This window comes from Belonocnema kinseyi, chromosome 9 (assembly GCF_010883055.1).
Source record: "Belonocnema kinseyi isolate 2016_QV_RU_SX_M_011 chromosome 9, B_treatae_v1, whole genome shotgun sequence".
NCBI classification, from domain to species: domain Eukaryota; kingdom Metazoa; phylum Arthropoda; class Insecta; order Hymenoptera; family Cynipidae; genus Belonocnema; species Belonocnema kinseyi.
Window position 1 is genome coordinate 46231574 of NC_046665.1, and position 26982 is coordinate 46258555.

General features: G+C 29.5%; 3 protein-coding genes across 6 annotated transcripts; 2 read left to right on the forward strand and 1 right to left on the reverse strand.

The window, feature by feature from the left end:
• LOC117180023 (organic cation transporter protein-like) lies at positions 1-4728 on the forward strand. The gene is made up of 7 exons (XM_033372306.1): positions 1-305; positions 1991-2230; positions 2490-2748; positions 3117-3285; positions 3362-3660; positions 3894-4177; positions 4307-4728. Exons 1-7 carry the CDS (start codon positions 144-146, stop codon positions 4553-4555), a joined length of 1662 nt encoding a protein of 553 aa, XP_033228197.1. The 5' UTR covers positions 1-143; the 3' UTR covers positions 4556-4728.
• On the forward strand, positions 4602-12464 carry LOC117180025 (triadin-like). The gene is made up of 5 exons (XM_033372308.1): positions 4602-4636; positions 4765-4840; positions 4960-5004; positions 5215-6301; positions 11412-12464. Exons 4-5 carry the CDS (start codon positions 5215-5217, stop codon positions 11912-11914), a joined length of 1590 nt encoding a protein of 529 aa, XP_033228199.1. The 5' UTR covers positions 4602-4636; positions 4765-4840; positions 4960-5004; the 3' UTR covers positions 11915-12464.
• LOC117180022 (protein lin-54 homolog) lies at positions 12011-26654 on the reverse strand. Of its 4 annotated transcripts, none has more exons than XM_033372303.1 (12): positions 26415-26654; positions 24302-24720; positions 23862-24182; positions 23551-23778; positions 20953-21132; positions 20736-20852; positions 20518-20652; positions 18529-18732; positions 18237-18439; positions 17684-17921; positions 17359-17558; positions 12011-13648 (listed from the first exon to the last, which is right to left on the reverse strand). In XM_033372303.1, exons 2-12 carry the CDS (start codon positions 24692-24694, stop codon positions 13465-13467), a joined length of 2403 nt encoding a protein of 800 aa, XP_033228194.1. In that variant the 5' UTR covers positions 24695-24720; positions 26415-26654; the 3' UTR covers positions 12011-13464. The 4 variants fall into 4 exon arrangements, with proteins under 4 accessions (XP_033228194.1, XP_033228193.1, XP_033228196.1 ...); XM_033372302.1 differs by lacking the exon at positions 26415-26654 and adding an exon at positions 25854-26119; XM_033372305.1 differs by lacking the exon at positions 26415-26654 and adding an exon at positions 25577-25709.
• Positions 26655-26982: the final 328 nt, after the last annotated feature.

The following is a 26982-nucleotide window of genomic DNA, read 5'->3' on the forward strand; positions in this document are numbered from 1 at the left end:
AACTAATTAACTGATTGGAGATTTTCAGCCATTCGGCTTTTCCTCACGAAGTTATATTTAAAAGCAGGCAACAGTCTTGAAAATGTTTTCGACTGAACAGTCGCCTATCTTATAGCCAGTGTGAATTCAACTGAGTTGAAATAATGGCAGATTTGCCGAGTGATGATAAAAAAAGTGATCCTCTGCTCCGAGCCCTCGGGAAAATTGGCGAAGGATCTGGATTTTTGTGGAAAATTTTTATCATATCCATTATCCCAGCAATATTCAGTGGAATGCACGCAGTTTCTTATGTATTTACTGCAGAGGTGAGAAGTTTAGTTAATTTTAATATTGGAAAAAATATTCTCAAAATAGTCTGATTTTTTAAATTATCATTTAAATTATTGTTTAGAAAAGTAATTCAAATTAAAGCTTTTAAACTGAGTTTACTCAACATTAAAATAATCAAAATAGAACAGTTTCACAGTCACGACAATCAATCCAATTCGGCAGATTTAAAAAGCAGCACTGGCATTTGCTTAACCATACGACTTCCGATTTTAAATTATACAATATTAAGCGACTGAATTTGATTCATTTAATAATTTTCAATTTAAAATTACTCAATTTTCAACTTGAAGCGCTTTTTGTTTGAGATTGTCTAATTCTCGAAATTTAAATTATTAAATAAGTCTATTTAATTTTAAATCCGTGAATTTAAAATCTAAGTATGAAACTACTTTCATTTTTAAATTGTATAATTTTAAACAATTTGAATTTACACTAAAATGTTTTCAATCTTCCAATCTAAAGATTGTTTTTTTTTCAATTTACTTTGCAATATGCAATAAAGTTTAATCTTTTTGTAGGGTTCAGTTCAAAATTATTTAATTTCACACGCTACTTCTTTAAAATTGTCTAATTCATAAAGCATCGAACAGAAATTTTGAATATTTTAGCATCTTCAATTTAAATTTACTTCACTATGAAAAATTTCAAATGGGAATTTTGAAATAACATTCAAATTTCAATCTGATGTTATTTTGATCGTTTTGAAATGATAACAAATTAAAATATTTTATTTCTAATTCTAAATTCTTGAACGATTTAAATTTTGAATGTTTTAATCAAAAATTATTCAAAAATTTTAGCTCAATATTCCATTATTTTAAACGCTTTTTTTTCAATTATTAAATATTAAAGACTTTAAACTGCGATAAGCTTAAAATTTGGTAGCTATTAAGGCTTTAAATTTAAAATAAGTTTTAAAAAATGTGAAATTTTTTATTTCAAAATGTTCAAAATTCAATTTTTTCTGTTATGAAGTCTTCTAAGCTCAACTATGAAGGTTTTCAATTTTGAAAATATTTAATTTTTAATATTTAATAGTAGAATCAATTTTGACATTAATAATTATACGATTTTTATTTTATTCGAATTCATTAATTTAAAATTAGAAGCACTGAAAACTGCTAAACTCTCAAAAAACATGCGATCCACTATTTTAAAAATATTGTTCAATTTCAAATACTATATATTTTAAAATCACTTAAGTCTTCGAGTTTAGGCCCGAGGTTATTCAATTTTGAACATTAGAAACCATACTTAAATTACGTAACATCCCCAGGGGTGGTGTCAAGTTTTTTGAAAATTAGCTATTTATATTTTTTGCAGTTACTTCCTTCATAATAATATCTTTTTAGTTATAAATTTGATTGTTAATGGACAAGAAAACCATAAATTACATTATGGTTGGTTACAGGGGAGAGGTCCTATAATCCGTTACGTAATTTAAGTACGGCCTCTTACAAAATAAAAATTAAAATGCATTTATTGAAAAATACAGGATGTTACAATATTGCAGACTTCAAAATTCATCAATTAAAAATAATAATTATCGAAAACTGTAAAACTCTGAAAAAAATTCCGGTAATTTCCCAGTCCAGTGATCACACTATTAGCAGTAGGTAATTAATTTTGTTTTGAATTATACTTCATAAATATTTTACAGATACCTTCTCACTGGTGTGAACTTAAAGAGCTGACCCTAGCAAACTGGTCAAAAGAAAATGTAAAAAGCATATCTTCTGCCAGTTCATGTACTTTTTATAATTACAATTATACCTATTTTGTGGAAATAGGCTACGCAGAAGCTTTAAAATACACTAAAGAACACACATTTCCAGAATCATTGAAGTGCACAAATTTTCTGTTCGGAAATGAGCTAGATCGAAAATCGATGGTTGAAGAAGTGAGTCTTTAATGGTAAAAAATACTGTTTCTTAGTCTTTATAAGATGAGATGAAACTCCTCAGAGAATGATAATTATAGATTAAATTGATATGGAGACCCATATCAATTTAATCTATAATTATCATTCTCTGAGGAGTTTCATCTCATCTTATAAAGACTAAGAAACAGTATTTTTTACCATTTTTAATCTTTCATCGAAAAGAACTGAAAAGAATCTCTTTTGTTTGTCATTTAATCATATTTATTATATTTGTTAGTGGGGCCTAGTTTGTGAAAAATCACACCAAAGAGCAACTGTCCAAATGGCTCTGTCGTTGGGAAAAACAATAGGAGCCATTTCTTTCGGTACTCTTTCAGACAAATTTGGACGAAAGAAGTCTTTTATAATTGGCGTTATGTTATCGACCTTATCCGGTCCATTGAGTGCCATTGTTCCTTGGTATTGGGCTTTTATATTTCTCAGATTGGTAATTGGGTCCAGTCACACTGCCATATTGTCTGCCACTTACACAATATGTAAGTTTATCAAAAAACAAACCTTGTTGCTAGTTTTGGTAATTTTTAATATAAATTTCACCATTTTACGTAATTTCCCCCCTTTCAATTTTTCCACAGAATAATTTTATATTAAGTTTTGAATGATTCATAAAGAGTAAGGCAAATAATAAATACTCTTTTATTTTTGGTCGTGGCTACGTCAATCAAAATTTCGGTACTAGTAGCTGAATTTTTCGGTACGCGTGGACAAATCCTTTATTTTTACCTTTTCTACTGAATAATTTTAAATAAAGTTAAAAATTTGTTAACTTGATCATTTTAATTTAAAAACCTTCAATGTTTATTATAAAAATGGTTTTAATTGCTACTTTATTTTTATTTTTCAGTAACAGAAGTCGCAGGAAATAAGCACAGAGAATGGATGGGAACTGCTTATAACTGTGGATATCCAATCGGAACAATAATTCTTACAGGAATAGCATACTTGTCCTATGATTGGCGGCAAATCCAACTGACATGCAGTTTGATACCCTTAATTCTGATTTTATTTATCTGGTAAATAAAGAAGTTTCTTTTATTGAAAATCCGAAACTAACAAATTTATTTTTTACCAAACAAAAATATGTTTTAGGTTTCTACCCGAATCTCCAAGATGGCTAATTTCTAAAGGACGTAGGGAAGAAGCAAGAGATATTATTGAGAAAACTTATGGTAAAATTATTCAAGACAATACCAGGATTTCTATATCTACTATCGAGAGTACGGTTATGAAATCAATAAAACTGAAATCAGAAAGAAACAAGAAAATTAATTCTTTTTATAGAAATTTTCAAAGTTTAAAGCTTCTTTGCTCGCATCCTGAATTAAGGAAAAGATCAGCTATCATGTCCTTTTGTTGGCTTGTTGCTTCGATGGCTTATTATGCCTTAGGTGATTACTATTTTTATAAACAATTTGGATCTATCAGATTCTCATTTTAGGAGTCTATCATACCAACCCAATTGACTGATCAAATCTTTAAAATATTTTGTACGTCAAAATTGTCTTTAAAAAAAGGAACTTTACAGAAAGTAGTATTATATATTTTATATATTAATTTATAAGTGTCTGCTTGTATTTAGCTTGAGATATTTAATAACGTGCGATTATTTGTCTTATTTCAGCATTGAATGGGACCAACTTTTCTGTCAATTCATACTTATACACTTTTCTACTGGGACTCACAGAAATACCTTCATACTTATTACCGATACCATTATTAATGGCCATGGGCCGACGAACTTCAACATCATTACTATATTTTATTTCTAGTTTTGCATTATTGAGTATCTTGGTGATACCAGAATCAGAAAAAAATATTATTATGGTAGCTGGATTGATGGGGAGATTTGCTATTTCAGCAGTATTTGGCGTCATTATTTTGTATACGTGTGAATTATTTCCCACGGTGTGCATAATGCTTTTTCTATTTAATATGTAGTCCCAATCATTTTTATTTTTATTAACTCAAACACTAATTTACAATCAAAAATGTCTTTAATTTTGTTATAAAAATTAATTTTAATAATAATTTTAGGTAACACGAAATACGGCCTTTGGAACAAGTTCAGGAATGTCACATTTTGGAAGTATTTCCGCTCCTCTTATTGTCGATATATTAGGTTCAAAAGCTTGGTGGGCTCCAAGCACTTTTTGCGCTTTTTTTGTTTTATTTGCCGGAATTTTATCTCTCACACTTCCTGAGACAAAAGGCCGAGAATTAACAAACACAGTAGAAGAAGAGCTCCAAGAATCAAAAAAATTTGAGAAATCGTTATGCTGTTGACAGAAATTGTTGATGTTGTTTAAGTTTAATTCGCATTATAAATCATTTTAAACATACATTTATTATTAAGCCAAAATGCAGGTAAATATGTTCAATTGTCATCATTCATTTTATCGATCATCTTGAAGTTAAATAAAATTTTCTACTCTTTTTAAACAATCTTTTTTCTTTTATATTTGCTATCTTTTGATATCTTTTTTCGTTCCTAGAAACTCAATATTTGAAAAAGCGCTCCGATTGGTGCTGCCATCTTCAAGCAACTTCGGCATCTTTTGGTAACATTGGGTAACATAACCTGCATTTTCGGAAAACGTGTGCGCTGTCTGCGCTGCATGTTTATATGTCACGAATTTATGTTTGTGAATTAAAGCGTATACAATTAATTAATGTTTTATTTTCATTAGAACGGATTAATAGTTGACACGTAGAACAACTGGAGTTTACAAAATGTAAGTATTGTCGAGATATTAATTGTATGATTTAAAATATACTTTTCCATAACCTATAAACTTATTTGATTTTTGTGTCATTCAACCCGCGTTTAACTGTAATTCTCTGTATAAAAATAATGAAAATGAATATATTACGATTTTTTCTTATATATAATCTTCAATTCTTAATTATATTCTTTTTAACTTGACATTTTTTTTCGCTTTCAGATGACTCGTTTTGCAAGAGCGAAAGGCTCGAAAGCTTCAAACGAAAAGTTGGCAAACGAGCCAACGCCATGGCACGTAATGAAACAAAGTCTTCAAGAATCTTTAAATAAAGAAAAACCTGTGGAGGAAAGGACCAAAACTGCACGACAGCTACTAGAAGAAAAGGAAATATCGACTCCATCCAAAAACGATTGGGCCGAATTTGAAAACACAAAAGTTACTAAAAAAGCCGCAAAATTCAAGGCTTCCAGTAAAATCGAGAAACCTAGTGAAAACAAGATAAAAAAGAAAAAGCTTAAAAAAGCTCTCCAAAAACAGGAAGAAAATAGCTTCGATCTTGTGGAGGATATCAGCGAAAAAATAAAGATAAAACCACAAGACTTAGATAAACGAGAAAAAGTAGAGAAACCCAAGATCAAAGTTAAAAGGGCAAAATCTCAAATTGAACCTTCTGAGGAATCTACGCCAGCTCGGAAAAAGAAAAAATTTAATAAAATCGAGGATGGAATCGAGACTGCAGGTGATAGAGTTCCGAAAAAAAAGAAGAAGAAAAATGTAATTCCTGAAAAGTCTGAAGAAAATTCCCTTACTTCGAGTGAAGAATCGAAAACGAATCCTACAGAAAGATTGAGTAAACGTCAAAAGCGAAATTTGAAGAAAAAGAATCAAAATTCAGAGGCTCAAATTAATGAATCGGAGAAGGAAGATGTTGAGGCTCGAATAAAAAAACCGAGTAATTCCGTGTTTGATACTGAAGAAAATGACTGGAACACTGATGTTAAATTTGGCAACAATACAGAGAAGAAATCTGGACAAGTTAAAAAAGATGCAAATGGTTTGGAAAGTGGTTTTAAAAATTTAAATCAATTTAATCAAGCCAAGTTCGGGAGACCGAATATGAAAAACCACCATTTAAGGAAACCAAAACCTAGAGATGATAGAGAGCACCAAAGGAGAAAACCTGCAAAATCGACGAAACTTATCATTAATGGAATGGAAATCGAAGTTGTGATGTATGATGGATTCCCAGTTCAGAAAGATGATGCCGTACGATTAAAGGAACTGAAACAACAAATGATTCTTAAAGGTTCGTCCCTTTTTAGTTTCATTTTCGATCAATTATTTGGATTCATGATTTTCATTCTCATTATTCTTCCCGAGATTTCATTTATTGCACGAAAATTTCCTAGAATTCATAAAGATCTCAAATTCATATTGATTGAATTCCCAGCAGTTTTACATTTAAATGATTTCGCAACGATTTATCAAGGTTTCACAACAATTTTAAGGATTTAACGTAAATTTCAAAAGAATTCAGAAAGATTGTGAAAAATTTCAAATGATTTCAAGGATTCTAAAATATTTCACATAACTTTCAAAAAATGCACGAAGATTTGAAACAATTTCAAAGATTTTATATTATTTGACCAGGGTGGCCGTCTTAATCACATAAAAAAATACCAGTTTTTTTCCTGTTCGTAACAAATTTCGCGGTTAGTGAAATTAAAAAGTTCGAACTTTAAAGCTAAAATTTTTTCCATTTTAAGTAATAAAAACTAACCTTCAAATAATTTAAGTAATTTTAAGCTAGAAATATTAAAAATTAAACGATTACATTTTTGTTTAAACTGAGTCTTTTTTATATTAAACGTTAAATTGTTTTCATTAAAGAAAATTTTTAAATCCTTCAAAAGCTTTGAAATTTCATTTCAAAGTCCTGACACATCTAAATTTAAATTATTTTTTAGATTTTTTCCGAACTTCAAAACATCTTTTAAAATTATTAAAATTATAAACATTGCCTCTAAATCTTCCAGATTCATTTGTGACCGTTTTTATTCTTTTTTTTAATCTTTTAAAATTAATTTTTCAAAATAAAAATTAATGTTTAATTATCCTATCAATCTTTAGAAATATTTTTTAGGAATGATAGGTGTTCAATATTTACTATACACGAAAATTCAACAATTTTATTTGTAAATTAAATTTTTTCAAATAAATCAATTAAAATTGTAACGTCCGAAGTTTGATTTTGAAGATTTGACTTATAATTACTGATTTTACATGAAAAATTAAATATTTCTAACTATTAAGTAATTGTTATTTTTCGTAATTACATATTTTAGACTAAAAAAATATTTTAAATTTAATAAAAGAGCCTTTAATTACGAATATATCATTTTTAAATTAAAATAGTTTATAAATTTTTAATCGGGCAGTTTAATTTTTAAGATTAGAATCTGGAAATTCTTAAATTTTGAACTGACTCTAAATCCCCTTGTGAAATAAATTATTATTCACTTTTTATTCTTTAATGGATGATTCAATTTTCAAAATCATTAGAATATAATCGCATTTATCAACATTGTCGATTATAAACGCTACTATTTTTTAAGCCGAAAATTGAATTTTATCATTCTTTAAATGAAAAATGTACGCTTAAAAGTTGAAATTCAAGGCGGAAAATTTTTCAGTGAAAGATTTTCGAATTACGTATTGCAAACTGAATGATATCATAAATTAAAAATATACATATTCAACTGCTTATTTAAAAAACTGTTGAAATCAAACTTGGACAAATTTTTTTCTACAAATTTCTAAAATTCCCAGTCAAAAAATAAATTCACGGTTATTTCCAGGTTTTGCGGTCCAGCGGCCACCCTGTTTTATTAAAATCCCTGCAGTTTCATACCAAATACAGGATGCCTTCTTTACAAATATTTCCAAGTGCAGGGTGGCCGCTGTACCGGGAGACATGGAAATCCGGGAATTTTTTAAGACCGGGGAAAGGCAGAGGATTTATTTTTTTATTGGAAATTTTACCAATACTTTGAACAAAAAATTTTTAAAGTTTAATTTCAATGGTTTTTAAAATAATTAGTCGAATTGTGATCTTTTTCATTTATGATATTCAATGCGTAATTCGAAAATATTCTATTTAAAAAATATTCCATTTTAAGTTTTCAGTTTGATTTTAAAGAATTTAAAAATGCAGTCTTGAACACTTGAACCATTAAAAACTAAAAGCGTTTGATGTTGAAAATCTGAGATAAAAAACATTTTTACTTTATCAACTTTAAATATAAATAAATTATTTTTTAAATGATCGTTACTTTAAGTATTTAAAGGAAACAATAATTTATTTGACAAAACGATTCGAAATCCATTCAAAGATTGAACTTTATAAAATATTTTTAACTTAAAAATAACTTCATAATAATGTATCTGTACTAAAATATTGTTTCAATATAAAGTATTTAATTTTTAATCAATTTCAAATTTTTTAAATTATGAAAAAAAAATAATATTCAGCAATATTTAACTGTCCACTTAAGACGATTAAATTGAAACCATGCATTTAAAAGTAAAAAATCTAAAACTGAATTGTTTGACATAAAAAGTCTTGAATCGCTAAAATTTCGAAGAGCTTTTAAACTTTGAACGTTTTAAGAGGTATTTAGAAGTTGTGAAAAGATTCAAAATTAATTTTTAACTTGAAATGATTTCAAGTAATTTAAACGAAGTGTGCACCGACAAAATTCGGCTATTCGTACACTATTTTATTAGGAAAATTGAAAATAATTTTTGATGTTGAAAAATTATTTTAAGAGAATATTCAAAAATATTTTGAAAAATTTCTAAAATTGTTAAAAAAAGAATCTGGAAGATTTTAAGCAACTTTTTTTAATTTGCAGGATTTTCTAAAAATTGTAGGAAAAATTCGATTAATTACAAAAGATATTTAGAAGTTTTAACAAAATTTCAAAAATAATTTTAGATTTAAATAAATTTAAAACAACTTCTAGATTTCTCAACATTTTGAAATAAATTTTTGAAGCTTTTCAAGGATATTTGAACTATTTAAAATGAAAACAATTTAACTTATAATTCAAGAAGTGTTCGTCTAAAAAAATTAATTATTCAATTTTTAACGTTTCTAGCTTAAACTTGTTTAAAATAGTATAATTTAACAAAATTTAAAGTTCATTCATTATCTAGTTTAGAGCATTGAACTCATTGATTTATCAATGTTAAAAATTCTAAATTGTTCAGTTTATCTGCATTTCATTTAAAATTGTTTTACGTATTTTCATATGGAAATTATTGAGGATTTTAAAGCAACATTTTTAAATTAAAAAGCTTTTAAACTTCAATTTCAAAAGTTTAAAAATCAAGAGTTCCACGTTTAGTACTTTAATTTCTAGTTTACTTTTTTATTACTTTAATGGTAGATAGATAGATATTTATTTATTTTTCAGCCCAACGGCCTTGAAAAATTGGACTTGGTTTACATTTCTTTTTCTTAACCATCCACTCTTGCATTCAAGGATTTTTTTTTTGACAACTAAAACAAAATAGAATCTCTATATGGATTAATAGTAACAATTATGGTTCTCTATATACGCATATTATACATTTCTCTACTTATCTAGAGTTAATTGCATCCTCTTTTCGCTTTTCAAAAAGTCTTAACCAAACACACATTCTTATTGCCTGTCCTACCATTTAACATTTCTTCAATTTCTAAATTTGGTCTATCTATTAATTCGCAGTCTCTAATTAAATGTTCCAGTGTACCTGTTTCTCTTTTACATAAAGCGCACATCTGACTTCCTTCGTCTAACCAATATCTAGATTTTTCCTCTAAATTGCCCTGAAATTGTCCTTAAAGAGTCTTTCTCCTATCCCCCACGTATGTTTCATGTGTATTTAAATATTTGAATAATTTCACTTGCTCTACATTTACTCCTTTCCAATTCCATTTTCTTTCCTTTTCTCTGCCCCCGCCTTTTTTGAAAACCATTACCTTCGATTTTTCTACGTTCAATACTAAACTTTTTTTCTCTAAGAACTTTTCGAATCTCTTCATCATTGCCCTAAAATCTTCTTCATTGTTCGCCAACAGTGCTATATCATCTGCGTAAGCAAGTGACCAGAATTTTTCACTCCCAACTTTTATGCCTCCCACAATTTGTTTTCTCATTTCCTCTTCTATGTCAGAGATCAGGAGTGTGAATAGTGTAGCGCTAAGAGGACAGCCCTGCCTAAGGCCCTCTTCTGTGCAAAATTCGTCTGTGATATTGCGATTTACCCTCACAGCACTAACCGTTTTTACATAGATTTCTTTCACTCTTTTAATTAAACCTTTTCTTACTCCTCTTATCTCCATTGTTTTCCACAACTTTTCCCTATTTACCTTATCAAAGGCTGCCTTTAAATCAATGAAGAACGCAAAGATCTTTCCTCCCTTTTTCTCTAGTTCTCTCTCTATGATATGCTGCAGTATGTATATATTGTTTATTGTTCCTCTATTTTTTCTAAATCCTGCCTGTGTGTCCAGTAATATTTTCTTCTCTTCCAAATCCTTCACTAATCTTTCGTTTAATATCATGGCATACACTTTGTACGCCGTGTAAAGCAGAATGATCGGTCTATAGTTTTTCAGATCCTCTGTTTCTCCTTTCTTGAATATCGGCGTAATAATCCCTTTCCTCCAACTATTCGGGAAGCCTTCTCCATTCCACACTCTTCTTATCAGTTCAAAAAGTTTCCTTTTGCCGTCCCCTTCTAAATATACCCATGCTTAATTCGGTATTTCATCTTCTCCTGGTGCTTTCTTCATTCTCAGTTTCTTAATTTTGTCATTAATTTCTTCGTCGCTAAGGTCGGATTCATCTTCCTGTAGGTTATTTCTTTTCCCTTGTGTTGTAGAATGAGCTTCTGTTATATATATAAATTGTAACCCCTTACGTATATCGCCAATAATAAAATACAAATACCTTTTTAAACGTCACTTTTTAATCTCACTTATCAGCCTACTTTTATTGCACTTAATAATCACCACTCACACCATATAATATCATACAATAACCGTAATTCTTTATAAATACTTCCGTCGATATGGACACACATTCGCACACTTCCACTCCACCTAACCAAGTCCTATTACTTTAATGAAAAAATGTTTAGCTTTAGAGTTCCAATTTTTAAATTTTATTTGCCGTGAAAAATGTTAGCGAACCAGGAAAAAACCGAGAATTTTTTTCTGCGTGTTGAAAAAGATAAAAAATATTTCAAAGATACTTCAACAATTGCCGAAAGACTTCCCAACGGTTTGTAAACCCAATTTCAAGAGTGATCAACCCCTCGATTTTCCCCAGTTTGCATTTTAAAAAATATTTGCATAATTATTTCAGGAATTCCAAAATCTGAGATCGAAGCAGCGATGAAACTCGAGAGAAGAAAAGCGGAAAAGTCTTTGGCTCGCGTGAGAAAGCAAGTTTGCTTCCACTGCCGAAAAGCTGGTCACAACTTATCGGATTGTCCAGAACTTGGAATGGAAGAATCCGCAACTGGCATTTGTTTCAAATGTGGTTCCACTCAACACACCCATTTCGAATGCAAGGTAACGAAATCCGACGATTACAGATTCGCCACCTGTTTTATATGCAGAGAAGCAGGACACATCGCAAAGCAGTGCCCCGACAATCCCAGAGGTCTCTATCCAAAAGGCGGAGCTTGTAAAATTTGCGAAGACGTTACGCATTTGCAAAAGGATTGTCCAGACAAATTGAGAGAAAAGGAAGAATCGACCTTAACCGTTAAAACCATTACCGACAATACTTTAGAGTCTTTAGAAGAGGAAGGGACGAAAATAGAACCTAGAAAAGAACCCAAAAAGAAAATTGTTAAATTCTAATGGCAGAGAATCTATAAATAAAAATTGTACATTATTTGTCAAAGTGTAGTTTTTTAATTAGTTGACCTTGCAGGGTTTCAGAGAAAAATACGTCTGTTCAATTGTCTAAGAAACCATAATTTAATCAAGTAGAAATGTAACATGTCAAAATCGTAAAGCTAGGCAATCAATACAATACCACTGAACACATACTTCTCCATATGAAGCATAATTAACGTCCCTCGAACTTTCAACTCTATGAATATAATATGTATGTATATATCTATCTATTTATATATTTAAATCATTTAGATCCATTACTGTTTATACACTTTCTTACATTATTCTACATTGATAAAAGTGTAAAGTCTGCCTTTCATATGTAGTTACTTACTAAAAAAAGTACTATTACATCTTACAAAATCAGAAAATACGTCTGACGAATACCTCTTTGACCTACTGGAAAGAGCGCTCTTGGTGGGGCTGATGTCGCTGCGCAAGTGGCATGTACAATTGTTATTTCTAGATTGAGAGTGTGTAAGTAGAGAAATAAAAATATTTGAACTATTAACTTGATTCAACTCGAAAAGTACAAATTTAGGCTTTAAAATTATTTTTACACTTAGAGGAAATATTAATAATAAAACGGGTAAAGTTTTAAAATGCACTCTTGTATAGTTTCATTTCTTAAAACTATCACGTGATTAGAGATCCGTAAAAACTAGAAACCAACCTTTTTAACTATCGAACTGCTAAAGATTAACACTGAAATCTTTCAAGTGCCTTCAACGTTTTGCTACTGAGTGTTTAAAAGAATTAAAAATTAATATTTCTCAAATTAGTTATTTGAAATAAACAGTGTAGCACCAACTCTGAAAGTATTTCTATTTAAAAAAAATATTCTTTTTTATGATACGGAATTCCATCTTTCACAGAATTAAATTCGAAAATAAGTTCTCGTCACTTCAGTAAATAATTAGGTCTTTGTACACTTTACAAAGTAGATGGCAATTGCCATCAAAACTTTTAGTTTTTTTGATCCCGCGGGCGAGAAGGCCTCAAATATCAAATCGAGACTTTGCAGACACTTGTGTCTGGCTTAGATTAAATCTAAAGATAAAAAAGGATTTATTAACCTAGAGTGAATTTATGATTAACTAATTTTTGTTTTTACTACCAAGAAATGGATACCTGACGATTTACACAATATTTTGTCACCATAATTTCATAAACGAACTCTATTTACAAATCAGATTTCCCTTTTCTCTACTGAGCGCTGAAGAAAATTATTGAGGCATGCTACGAACAACTGGACAAAAAAATTATTAAATTATCGTAATTATATTCACTTCATTCATCCGGATGCCTAAACGAATTTCGACGCAAATCGCGCCTCTCAAAGACATTCTACATTTTATAATTTTACAATTGCCCATACCGTCTTTGGTATTCGCATTATTCGATCAATCATTCCTATCGCTAAGGCTCACAAAGAGTCAATCCCTCGGACTTTAATGTAATGTGTAAGATTGAAATGAATGAAAACCTCGACTTTTGTCTGAAGCTCCCTGCTAGGTGCTTTCTGCTTTGTGGGCAGATTCTATAATTTCCTTCAAGCATCGTCCAAATTCCTCGATTATTAGTTTTTGCGATGATTCATCATCCAACATATTTCGCTCTGATTCTTCTGCCTGTGCCATTAAACACTGACAGGTCATTTCGACAACTTTGTCGGTTAGGAAATTGAAAGGTTGTCTGTAAAAAAATAAAAATATAATTATATCGACAGAAAATTTAATTTAGTTTTATGTATTCATTATTCTTGGGTTCCATAAACTTTACAACAATTATTTTTGAAACCTCAGTTTCTACATTTCTGGACTATTTGCTTACACTCAGTTTTTCCTATATGATGAACAGCCTCAATTGTTATAAAAGAAAATCCATATTTATGATGAATTAAAGGTGGGTATGAGATAAGTCAATTGAAGCGAAATATTTAAAAGTAAACAATTTGAAACTGAATTATTTGACATAGAAATCTTTAGAACTTCAGAGCTTTTAATTTTGTAACGTTACAATTTTTATAGTTCTATTTTTAAACTGTTTAATTTGTAAGTGAAATTGTTGGATTTTTATGTAGAAATAATAATTGAACACGTATTATTTGTAGAAAAAACTGTGTAATTTCAAGAGACATTTAGAAGTTTGAAAAGATTCAAAATTAATTTAAAACTTGAAATTATGTCAAGCAATTTAAACGAAGTGCGTGCAAAAAATTTTCAGAACATCTAAACATATTTTAAAATGAATAGAATTTTTCCTACAATTTTCGATATCTCTTAAAATCTATTTAAATATTCTGCTAAAATAATTTTTCATAATGAAAAATCATTTTCAATTTTCCTATGAATAATAAGAAAATGTTTTTATTCTTTTGGAGCCTTTCACAAATCTCCAAAGCTTCTACATTTTTTGTTTGAAATCTGCAAAAATCTAGATTTTTTTTTAAATTAGGTTGTGGGTATTTGTACTGAAATTTCAGTCAAATAAAATCTTGAAGCTTTTCAAGTATGCTTAAACTATTTAAAATGCAAATCGTTTAACTTCTAATTTAAGAACTTTTAAGTTGTAAAAAATTAAAAATTTTGAAGTTTTTAGCCCAAAATAACTGTATAATATAATTTTAAAAACTTGTAAAGTTCATTGATTGATTCTAATCTATAGTACTGAAAATGTAAACGTGGATTTATATTTTTGAAATCTAATCTAAATTTTTTAACTCTATCATTTATAAATGGTAACAATTTTGAATTTTGGAGTTAATCTGCATTTCATTTAAAACTGTTCAATTGAAAGGCGTTAATGCCTTCCAGTTGATACGTGTAAATTATTGATCATCCGAATAAAACATTTTTGAACTAAAAACTTTTAAACTTCAATTTTTAGATTCAAAAGTTCCACTTTGAATGCTTTAATTTGTTGTTTACTTTTTACTACTTTAAATGGAAAAATGTTTAGAATAAATTCGATTTTTTAAATTTTAGTGACCGGGAAAAATGTTTGCGAACCGGGAAATGGCCGGGAATTTTTTCTTCGACTAAAACGGTTACCCTGAACATAGAATATAATAATTCATTACTTCTAACTTCATCGGATAAACTTACGAAAACAAAATTCTAATAATTGCAGTTGAAATAGCAGTTTTACGCAATTTCGAAGTCATAATTTCAGTTTTATTCATCTCGAAACTGGATGACATTTTTAAGGAAAGTTTTTTTAAAAGTTTAATTCTTACATTCAATAACTAGAATTGAAATTCTCAGTTTTCTAATCATGAAAATTGTCTACGTTTTTTTAAATGGTCCTCCTGAATTTATAACACCTTTTAAGTCTCTCAGGAAATGAGTGGAAAATTACACTTGACTCCCCTATGCATTTTAAACCTTTCAAATACAATTTTATTTTTGTTTAATTGCAAGTATTATTCGATTTTTTTCTTACTGAAATTCCATCGAATAACAATTCAAAAACGGATCTTTTTATCGAAATAAAATTGCTCTTGTCAATGAAATAATTCGTTGGAAAAGAGAGAATCAAAACACATTTAATATTTAATTATTAAAAATATTCTAGTAATATATTGCTTCCTCATAGAAGGAGGTTTGTGATGATCTAAAATTTCAAATATAATTTTTTGAGGTATTTCGATATAATTCGACCCCAGGAGTTCGAAAATACTTTTTTTTTTAATTCACCGTGTGCGTTATTGTTCGCGTCTTCGAGATGCATCAATTGCCCAAATTAGGAACCTTTCGTGACCTACTATAACCTACCAATATAATTTTTAGATTTTTCAAACCATTTTTTTCCTTGTTTATAAGAGAATTTTTTTCATATTGGGAATATAACAGTACTTTCAATGTCAATTATTAATTAACCAATAAACAAAAATTAAGATTTTCGATAAGACAGAAACGTGAGTTAACAAAATATTAATAGAATCCTTTTTTTTTTCTTTTTTAGGGAAAAACTTAAAACTCATTTTATACCTATGAAGAATCAAAATGCTCATAAAATGAGAAAAATAAATACACCCTTAGCGAATTTAATATTTGGTTGAAACTTAGATTTAAATCATAATAAATCCTTATCATTTTTTAAGTTTTCATAAAAAAAAGGACATTTTTAAGATTAGTTATTTTCAAACCATTTTTTAAAACATTTTCTTGTTCGAACTAAGCTTAATCGTCTAAAAAGAGAACCATTTTCCAAAAGCAGGAATCACAGCGGTTCAGTAGTACATTTTAAAGTAAAAAACGGGATTTTCAACAACAATAAAAAAAAGGGAATTTAATGTATTATTAAAAACTTTTTAAACAATATGCGTATGTTATAAATTTAATGTAACTGCTCTCTAACTTTCTTTTGATAAAAATACATCAGAAAAAAATCAAGAATATCAAAGATTGAAAATATATAAATAATTGTTTTGAAAATTGAAAATGTTTTGAAAAAACAACTGAATTCAAAAAATATAGGTTTTGATTCCTTATTCTTTTCCATTTTTTCTTGTACAGAAACATGAATTGTTTAAAGTGATTTTGTAAGTAATCTAGAAACTAATCAATTTAAAAGACACAAAAATGACTGTTTTTTGAAAACCCTCCTCCCACTTACTATTAAAATTCACGAAAATAACAAAATTATGACGATAAGAATTTTTTTTAAATGCAGTTAGATAACATATAAAATTCACCCACAAACAATTAGCTCGAATTTAATTCTTCTATTTAAAGGGTCCTAAAACGTTGCTAAAAAAAATATTTTCAAAACTTTTTCTACAACCTAGAAACGTCTAATTTTGACCAATGTCTTGATGTTGTCTGGAAAAGGGATTATTGCAATATTCCAATTTCAATCAGTCAACTCTTGAGAGTATAAGATATTTTTGTTATTTTCAACTATAAAATTAATTTATCTTTCGGGTTTAATTTCTAAATTAAATTGGTATGCGGGAAAAAAATCTATTTGAACTCGTGCTGTTTATGATTCTTCAAACATTAATCGAACCATTGTTTTATTTTTTTTATTCTCAAGGGAAATGAGGAGATTAGATAAAAAAGGGGACCTACAAAAGTTATTTTTAATCAAAACCTAGCATTTTTAGAAGTTCTCATATTTACTGCAAGTTCTGATTAAATTGACTAAACTGAAGTGGGATTTTAATCTACAATCCTTTCTTTTTTGTAACTTTTGTACTCTCGTACATATTTTTTTCTCGAATTTAAGGAAAAAAATCCTAGTCCTACGAAATAGAATGAAGATTATGATAGTTTTAAAAAAATCGAATCAGGACAGCTAAAATTAAAGTTTCAATGCGCAAATCGTGCAGCTGCTTTTCTGTCGTGATTCCATTTTTACCTTTAATAGTGAAACAAAAAATATATAAATATTGAGCGTACCTAGCGCCAGTGTTCGACGTAGCCGGCGGTCTAAAAGCGATTTCTGCATACTGTTGCATCTTAGCTTTATTGAGAGTGAGTTGAGCAGTTCGAACTTCCGCAGCATCAGCCAGATCTCTCAAGGATTTTTTATTTGTACTCGTTTCCTCCACATTTCTACAACCAACGCATTTGCAATTTCCGGAACATGGGATTTTCGCCTGAAAAAAAGAAAAGACAAATCGACAATTAGATCAATATGAAATATTATGTAAAAATTCAATTTTTCATTGCGGACAAAAATCCAATTAATAGATTTTCAAACTACTAGACCAATTTTATATACCTCATAACATTCGCAGTAGTTTTTTAAGCAACCGCTTCGTTTACAGTTACAACCTTTGTTGTGTCGTCTGATATCTTCTTCCCGACCTTTTCCAATTTTCGGTCGGAAAGCATTTGGATTGCGTTCCAAACAAGACTTGATGGCTCTTTGTCTTTCTTCCTCATTTCCTAGATTGTTGGAACAGTTGTTGCAATTGCACATGTTACAGAATTCCCCATTCGCGAAGCAATCACAGTATCTGCGAACATATATTTTTATTGAAAATAACTCCATAGACTTTTTAAATATAATTATTTAACTGAGTTGAGATTATAGCTGAGAGATTTCGTTTTTAAGAGAAAAGAAAAAAAATCTTTTGCTCTTTCAATTATGCTTTTTCAGGATTCTATTTTTATATTCTATAAGACAAGATGTGCCTTTGTTTCGAATGATCAGAAAAGATTAAGAGTGACTTGAGCATTCACCGATTTTTTTTTCTTTCTTTTGTTGAATTACGAATATCTTACAAATTTAATCTCTAATCATTATTGAAGAATGAAGATGAATTACTTACAATTTGAGACACTGGGATTTAGTACAATTGCAAGGTTTCCTTGGGCGAATTCCATTCGGTTCTGAAGGGGGAGCCGAAGACCTTTTACTTTCGGAAAGAGAAGAAATTGATAAATTTGCACTAGAGTCCATCGAATTTTGCGAAATATTAAGCAAACTGGATGACTGATTAAGTGATTTGTTTTTGCCATCTTCCTTTTGTTGCTGAAAAGAAGGAGAAAAATAATATAACATTGAATTGCCAAATTCGCAATCCATTTCATAAGACAGGTTTTTTAATTAACAAAATATACCTGGTACTGGGCTGGAAGAACAATTATGTTGCTGAGATTTGAATTTCCAGATATGACAGCCTGTCCGGATGCAAGTTGACTCAACGCAGAAGCTGGAATAGTGACTGTATTTTTCGCTTGACCCCCAACGTTCGCAGAGGCAGGAATTAATAGTCGTTGTCCAGGTCCACCAAGTCCGGTTTTTGGTGTCACAGTCCTTATTGCCTGTTTATTGATGTTCAAGATTTTTAATTTAAAGAAATCATCGATCTTTACATTAACATGACTTGAAATAACTTCAGAGATAAAAATAGTTTTTACTAGTCGCATACATTTAAAATAAATTAATTTTTTTAGTAATACAAAATAACAGTTTCACATAAGAACTCAAATTTGTAATATTTTTGTTTTTTCAACGAAGAAAATTAAATTAAACGATACAAATACCCATAGAAAACCCATAAAAAATAATAATCAATATTTGGTAAGTTACATTTTTCTAATTCTATCACAAAATTGTATTTGCACACATGAAATTAACTTTAAAGTTAAGACATAGATTTAAAAATGTCTAGGTCTAATCAAATGATTTTTTAAATATACATATAAGTAATAAAAAAAATGAAGAACGCAGGATTTGAAAGAAATTCTACATGATTATATTGATTATATTGATGATTTTGTATTCTATGGAGGTTGTTAATATTTCTAATAAATGTTTTATTTAATTTGCAAACCTAATTAACAGAAATAACTATTTTTCTATTTTCTTACTTTAATGAGCGTATTTATAGAACTTTTTTTATTTAATTTCGTTCATCAGGGTTGGCACAAAATTTCACGCCTTTTCCTGTTTTTCCAGGATAATTAAAAATTTTCTAAACCTATCAATGAGACCAATTTCAAAAAATGAGAGAATTTTAGATGAAATCAGATGGGAAACTAATTAAACACCAATTTAAAGTATCTTTAAAGATTTAGAAAATTTCTTTAAATATTATATAATTCCAATAAAATTAATCAATTCCCTTCAAAGACGATAAATTTAATTTTTTTAATATTTTGAAACCCTCACATATTTTGGATTATTTAAAAATAAATTAGCTTCTAATTTCTTGGACTTCTATACCTTAATTGTCTACAACATAAAGCTTATAAACTCCATTCTTTTTAAATTGTAGAATATTTTTTTCTAATTTTCTAATCTCCGAATTTCACATTTTTGTTATTAATACAAAATAAATATCATACATAATTATTCAATTATGAATACTTCCAATTTGATATTTGTAAATTATTTTTTGAATTAATTTATTTCTTAATAACATACAATTTAAAAGTAGACCTTCATTATGATCGTTTATTTGAAACCAAATAAATTTTAATGTGACGCTCTAAAATTGTTCAATCAAACGCTCTTAATTAAAATGTGTGCAAATGATTTCAATTTCAAATTATTTAATTCACACTATTTCAAACGTAAAATTACTCACTATTAAGATTTAAAGACCGAGTACGATTAAATTAAGAAATTATTTTTTTTTTTAATATATGAATTTGAAATAATGCGATTTTGAACATTTTCGATTAAAAACTGTTCAACTGTTAAGGATTTCAATTCAAAATAAAATGTTAAAATCTTGAAAGAATCACATATAGTTTCATATTGATAAGTTTTAAACGCTATTAATTTACCATTTTATACTTACTAAAGTTTCAATTAGAAATTATGCAATTTATAATATTCTCAAATTAAACCCTTAAACTACTAATGCTTTCAACTTACAATGTACCTAGAATTTTTTAAAGTATTGAATTACAAACAATACAATTTTGAAAGTTTCAATTCCAATAAAAGGAAAATTAATGAACTAGTGAGATGGGACTGGAGATGGTGGAAATTTACTTTTAATGGCAATGAAACAATAGTTACATTAGCGAACAATGTGAGAAAATAGTAGCAATAGTAGAAATATAAATAGGAAAAATAAGAAAAAGTGGCAAACTCACTTTGACAATCTGCTGTTGACCAATTTTCTGGTGAACTCCAACTGTTTGGAGTGTCCCTTGAGGTTTCGATTTTCCGACAGTTACAACGTTGGTTGTTCCAGTGGAAGGTGTACTGACCAATCTTACGTACTGTACCTAGAATTTACAATCATTAATATTTTTAAAAAATACATTTTACTCAAGTTACCTGTTTCGATTTAATGAAATTTTATTATTACCTGCCGTCCGGGCATTTGGATCTGATGGACTTGATTCGACGTGACAATGTTTTGATTAGATGGGATTCTGATAACTTGATGACCACCTCCAAGGACTGTTCCCGGTTTCAAGGAACTCTAAAACAATGATAAAGAAATATTTACAAATAGTAATTTTTTTAAAACAAAATCCATCGCAAATTTAATTTTGAATGAAAATAGTGTTGAAAAAATTTACCTGTCTAATGATGACTTTCTGCGCAGTCTGTTGAATGCCTGGCTTTGATTGAGAATTTGATATCGATTTTCCTTGAATCGATGGTGCTGGCAAAATTTTTGTTGGAGATTTCATTGAGTTGGAAACAAGAGTCATTTTCGGGGTTCCACCTGACTGCACCAGTTTATTAACAATTATCCCCTGTAAGACACATTTAAATACATTTTAGTTTCAAAGTAATTACAGTTTTCAGAGTTTATAATTTAAGAATATCAAATGCAATAACATGTTTGAGTAAAAAGGAGATTTTCAACAACAAAAAAAGGGGGAATTACATTTATTATTCATTCATGATTTTGTCCGAACCAATAAAGTTTCTGAGAAAAATTATGAAAATCTACCAAAAAAAAGACATTCTTATTTTTTTATTGTTTGTTGTAGTCCACTAAGACTATAATTTAGCCAAATTTCAACCCGATTCTGCCCCATATTTAAAGTTTAAATCGAAAAAACAAATCAAAAATTGTTTGCAACGACCCTATTACATCACTGTGTGAAATTTCAAGAAAATATACAATTTGTTAAAGCTGGTTGTAGTTTTTCTTTAAAAATGACAAATTTCTACACTCAACTACGAATAAAGACTATCTTCTAAGAAAAAGTAGAAAAATCTACGACTGCAAAATGAAGGTTTAATTTTTTATAATTTGCAAGTTTTTTTTAAATTAAAATTTTCTACAACATTTAATGGATATGTATTTCAATATTTCTAATAAATATTAACTCAAATTTAAAACCCCAAATTGATAATTTTCTTCAATATTATGTGAAGACCCTCGTAAAAGGCTGTAGTTTTTCCGGAGTATTCAGATTTTCTAAAATTCTCAAAACCGGTGAAAGCTAGTGAAAACTAACCAAGTTTTAAGGTAGATGATAGCAGATACCAATATTTGTAAAATTTTAGATGATTTTAAATTTATAATAAACAAATCATTTCAGGGTTTAACATTTTTTTAACGTATTTTGTGAATTAAATAGAATTAAGCCATACTAAAACAAATTACGTCTACATTTTTCTACAAAAAATAAATACCTAGAAGTTTACTCCATTTTAAGGAAACGCAAAAAAATGTAATCTTTTTTACGATCGATTTATGCGAAAAAATTATTCCGAATCGAAAACGCATTAAAAAAAAAATTAGCAGAAATCCTAAAAAATCATACGTATTTTTGTACAAATTCTTAGAATCTTTCATTGAAATTCATCAAAGTTTTTTACAAATTCATAGAAATGATTTCCACCAGGGAATATAAAGGGCTTTTCAATCATTTTTTAATTCGAAACAATATTCATCACTGCTATTAATATAATTTTTGTTTAATTCTACAATTATAATCATATTAGTTTTATTTGTAAGATATCAATTAGTAAATTTAAAGTTTGCCGTGAAGTACTTAAAAAATTCTATGACTTTTCAAGGTTTTCCAACAAATTAAAAAAATTCCACTAATCTTCTGGGTTGTGACAGAAATCGAACTTTTAAAACTCCAGGTTTTCCAGGTGAACTTTTAAAAATTTTCCAGGATAACTTTTAACAAAACTTAAATCAAAATAAAAACTTAAATCAATTTCAAATCATTATACTGTGCGGCAATGTAATTTCCAGAAAAATCCTTGTTCACTACCGACGAAAATGTTCTAAACGCCTGTTTTTTGAACTGTTACTAAAGTGCCTTATTTTTTTATAATATTATCATGACATTTTTCACTTCGTAACAGCGCAAATGGTAATAAAATTCTGCGTCTAATAAGCCCAAGTTGAAGGCAAAATATCTATCTTATAAAACGATATAGCAAGAAAACGTCAAATTGACATGAATTCAAAAATTGGGATAACTCTGGATATAATTTACATTTTTTTAAAGTTCTTGGTCTTATCTTAAAGTAAGTCTCCAAGAAAATTCATTGATTTTTTGAAATAATTATAGTGTCTTATAAAAATGTGTAAATACTTACATTTTTTTTAAAACATTATTTATTATATTTTCACAAATCTGAGTAATAATTATAAAAATATTAAATTATGTGGTGCGTAAAATCATTATTTTTAAATTTGTGACTTTCTGCACCAAGTTCTGTCCTACGGTAGAATCAGCGGAATAAATTCTAAAAATTACTGCATAATTTGGCAAAATACTAATTCAGGCTTATCTTTAAAATTATCCGAAGAATTATCGGAAATGGTGATTATATCCAGAGTTGTTTTAGAATTTCGAAAACAATTAATTTTGACGTATTTTCCAATATCTATTTATTAAATGGACATTATTTAACCACTATTATTTAATTCCAAAGCAAGTTTTTTAATGTAGTGAAAAATGTAGTTATGTTAAAAGTAGTTATGTGTAATAGTAAATAACTTAATCAATTCCTATCGATCTGAATTTGCATAATAAGCGAAAAAGTTCTAAAATAATTATTAAAACTTGAAAAATAAATAGAAATCAAAATTTCCGGGCTCTTTTTTCAAAACTCTATGACTTATCCGGGTTCTGTAGAAACCTTGAATAAGCAGTAATTAAATAACAAGGCCATGAAAAAATAGCCAAGTAACTTACTTGTTTTTGATGCGTAGAGGGAATAATGTGCTGCACTTTTCCGCCGCCTATGAGCCCCATTTGTTGAGCTTGAGCCAAAGTAATCGTTTTTGTCGGACTAGTAATGTTTTGTCCGGTACTATTATTACTTATAAACTTTATAGCCTGTTGCTGGTTGTCACCTTGTGTTGTGAAGAGAACTTGACCTGGTTGAGCTTGACCACCAGTGAGAATCATTTTTGTGTAAACCTGTAAATAAATAATTATTGAGAGTAGAGTTTAAATTTCAATGCACAAACTGATTCATTTAATTTTTAAAAAAAGAAACTGACGTTTCGATTTGCCTGTACACTTTGAGCAGGCCTTTTTACAGAAGACTGGACAGTTTTAACAGCATGAACATTACTCAAAGTGATCGTGCCAGATTGACTTGTCGTCATGATTGGTTTATTGGGCTGGGCTGATCGCAATTGTACGATATTGCCATCAGCAGATTTTGCTGTTATTAAAGTTTGAGCCAAACTTTGCAACTGGCCTGCGGAAGCTGTGGATGGGTGGGAAATTTTCAATATTTGACTGGCGCCTTGTCCGCCAGCTGGAGATACAATCATGATTGATTGGCTTTGTGTTGGCTGACTGACGCTCTGTTTCATCTGAAATATAGACTTATTCTGATGAATCTATTAAATTAATTTGTCAAGTTCCTATATCCTAAAACCTAAGGATTAACGTTTTTTTTAGTTTTTATTTTGTATTAAAGTAATATAGCCACCTGTAATGTAGAAACAGGAACTCTTTGCAGCGTCGGTTTCGTTTGGAAAATCATATTCTGATTGTTTTGATTGGCTGTTGTGTATATGATTTGCTCGGTTTGAACCTCTTCGGTAACGTCACTCATCTCGACGTCTGGAAGGACAGTTTCTACGTCTGGTTCGGATTCTCGTTCTATCACGATGTGTTCCTCGTCGGTCGTCATTACTTCCTCGGCATTCATACATTCTAATTCGCCAGAAATGCTGGTGTACGTCTCGAAATCATTGCCTGCATATTGTTCGACGTTGTGGGAAAGACTCAAAGCGCTCAAATCCCCATCACTGAGAGTTCGAGAATCTAGAGCCACTGGTTCCACGAGGGCACGCATACTTTGCCCTTTATTCCCAGACATCGCGAATTTTTTTCAAGGACCTCCTCCTGTTTTAAAAATAAGAAAACCCTTTCCTAATTAAATATTTTTCAATAGATTTGAAATTGTACAATTTTGGATATTAAACTGGAATGATTCTGCTAAATGTCGAATTATACTTTCAAATTGATCTTGCATCTTGCAGGATTAAATTCAAAGATTAAAAATTTTATAAATGATTAATTGAAAGAATTCGTAATCAACGCCCTGAAAACAAAGCAACAAAAATGTAACTATATTTGCTCTGTCAACATTCAACAAGCTCCATACCAATAAAATTTTCGATTTTGGAAATAGGAGAAAAGATTTAAAAAGTAAGGAAATTTCCAGTCAATTAAGTAAATTATCCCAAAACTGACAATATTGCAACGTAACTCGACCGACTCTAGGCATATTGGAGCAATACAGCACGAAAAGTCAGGTTAGAAAACCTCCAAATACGACAACAAAATTACATCATTTCCCACAAAGCTGCCTAAATACAAGTCAAAATCCCAATAAAATAAAAAGTCTAATCAATCCTAATACGAATTTCGTCAACGAAACCGTAAATCTCAGTTGAATGAACCAACTCTCATTCATTGGGCCTAATTTAAAAATTCAAAAATTCAAATACCTATTCCTCCACCTGACGTTCTTCGATCTCCAAAAAAACTGCAAGCACTGTTAATCACATCGAACGACACAATCAGCCTCTTAAACGTCACTTTGTTTATATTGGAACCCAAATATTTGAATAATAATCAAAATTATGAAGCGGAGTCCTATAAGACTAACATTAGCGCCATTTATTAGACAAACGCGCCATTTTCCACAAACTGAACTCTTATCGTTAATATTTTAATACTAATGAAGCCCAATTACCTCAAAATTGCGATTATCTAAACAACAGAGCACCGAACATCACGAGGTGGACGTTATTTACCAATTTCAAAATGCTCTGATCGAGCAATTGCAGGAATTAGAACTTAACCTAAAAATCGGACGTTCGTATAAAATGCGTCTACTGGGTGGGGGCGTGTCTGTAAAATGCACTTTCTGAAAGTTCATGATAGCGGGCAAATGACAAATTGCGGTCGGGGGCTGTCCAAACCTTCTTTTCAAGATGCGAAAGGAGTGATTGTTATTTTATCGCACGTACCTGTGTTTGTGACTGATGTCTGGAATTTGTTCAAAATCACGCGCCCACCATTGCTACCCCAGACTGCACTGCGCGCCGCCTTGTATAAACAGACCACAAAGGTCGTTTACTCTTGAAATGTCTTTTTATGGAAGACGAATTATCCCCACCAAAGTAACAACAAACTTTCTATAGACTGCTACGATTCTATGATAAAGATTTTTTAAATCAGAATCAAAGCTAGCTTTCGCGCACTTTAGGATTTTCGATTAAGCTTAGATATCCCCTTTCACCGCTCCAAAAATCTGTCACAGCGCCCCCTTCGACCAATCAAAAATTTCATGTAGACAATAATTTGCTGTATATATTATCGGGGAATTTTAAATTTAAGATTTGTTTTGGCTCAAAAGATTGTAGATTTCATGAAGTTAAATCAAATTTGGTTCAGGTAAGCTTGATAACCTCGAAAGACCTTGGAAAATATAGCGACGGTTTCTCAAATTCGAAGTAATGGGAAGTATTTCAGTCTTTTGAGGTATTTATGGTGATTTAGATCAAGTTATTCTGAAAGGGGTGACTTACCTTTTTTGGAAGGCTCTTGACTGTATAATTTCGGAAGATTTTCAAAAATTCGAAAGCCCAAATCTGGAAACAATACTAATTTGCGGAAGTTTCGAGTGCGGCAGTACCTACTTCCGATAAGGTGAAACGAAAATTCAAAAACTGACTGAGTTGCTATTTTTGTTTAAGAAAAAATCAATTTACCATCAATTTTTATATTCCAATAAGATTTTCATTTAAGGAAATAATTGACTGATTTCTTAAACTTGCGATTTATGATAGATTACAGTTTTTATTTGTTAAATAGGCTCCGTAGGTCGCACACGTCAAATATAAGCATAAGTGGATGTATGAGGTTATGTTTAATCAAGTCAGCGATTTCCCAGTAGTTCTTGAATTTATCCATTTAACCAATCTCGGGGATAATTTATGCAAAAGTTAGTTTAATAATTGGAGTCGAATTTTTTTAAATATTTTAGATATAGGAATTTGACGAGAAATTTATTTTAAAAACGTAATTAAATTGCTTAAAAACACTGGTCCTCGTCGTGACCCGTGCTGCCACCAAAGCACCAAAGAGAAACACGAA

What these genes read in the sequence shown, in the direction of transcription:
- LOC117180022 (XM_033372303.1), bottom strand. Translation starts at nt 24,694, where the DNA reads ATGTCTGGGAATAAAGGGCAAAGTATGCGTGCCCTCGTGGAACCAGTG. An exon ending in TTCCTGTTTCTACATTACAG is followed by an intron (nt 24,183 to 24,301) that starts GTGGCTATATTA and finishes TCTATATTTCAG; the next exon opens with ATGAAACAGAGCGTCAGTCA. An exon ending in TCCAAATGCCCGGACGGCAG is followed by an intron (nt 20,653 to 20,735) that starts GTAATAATAAAA and finishes TGTAAATTCTAG; the next exon opens with GTACAGTACGTAAGATTGGT.
- LOC117180023 (XM_033372306.1), top strand. Translation starts at nt 144, where the DNA reads ATGGCAGATTTGCCGAGTGATGATAAAAAAAGTGATCCTCTGCTCCGA. An exon ending in CTTATGTATTTACTGCAGAG is followed by an intron (nt 306 to 1,990) that starts GTGAGAAGTTTA and finishes AATATTTTACAG; the next exon opens with ATACCTTCTCACTGGTGTGA. An exon ending in CGTGTGAATTATTTCCCACG is followed by an intron (nt 4,178 to 4,306) that starts GTGTGCATAATG and finishes TAATAATTTTAG; the next exon opens with GTAACACGAAATACGGCCTT.
- LOC117180025 (XM_033372308.1), top strand. Translation starts at nt 5,215, where the DNA reads ATGACTCGTTTTGCAAGAGCGAAAGGCTCGAAAGCTTCAAACGAAAAG. An exon ending in ACAACAAATGATTCTTAAAG is followed by an intron (nt 6,302 to 11,411) that starts GTTCGTCCCTTT and finishes TAATTATTTCAG; the next exon opens with GAATTCCAAAATCTGAGATC.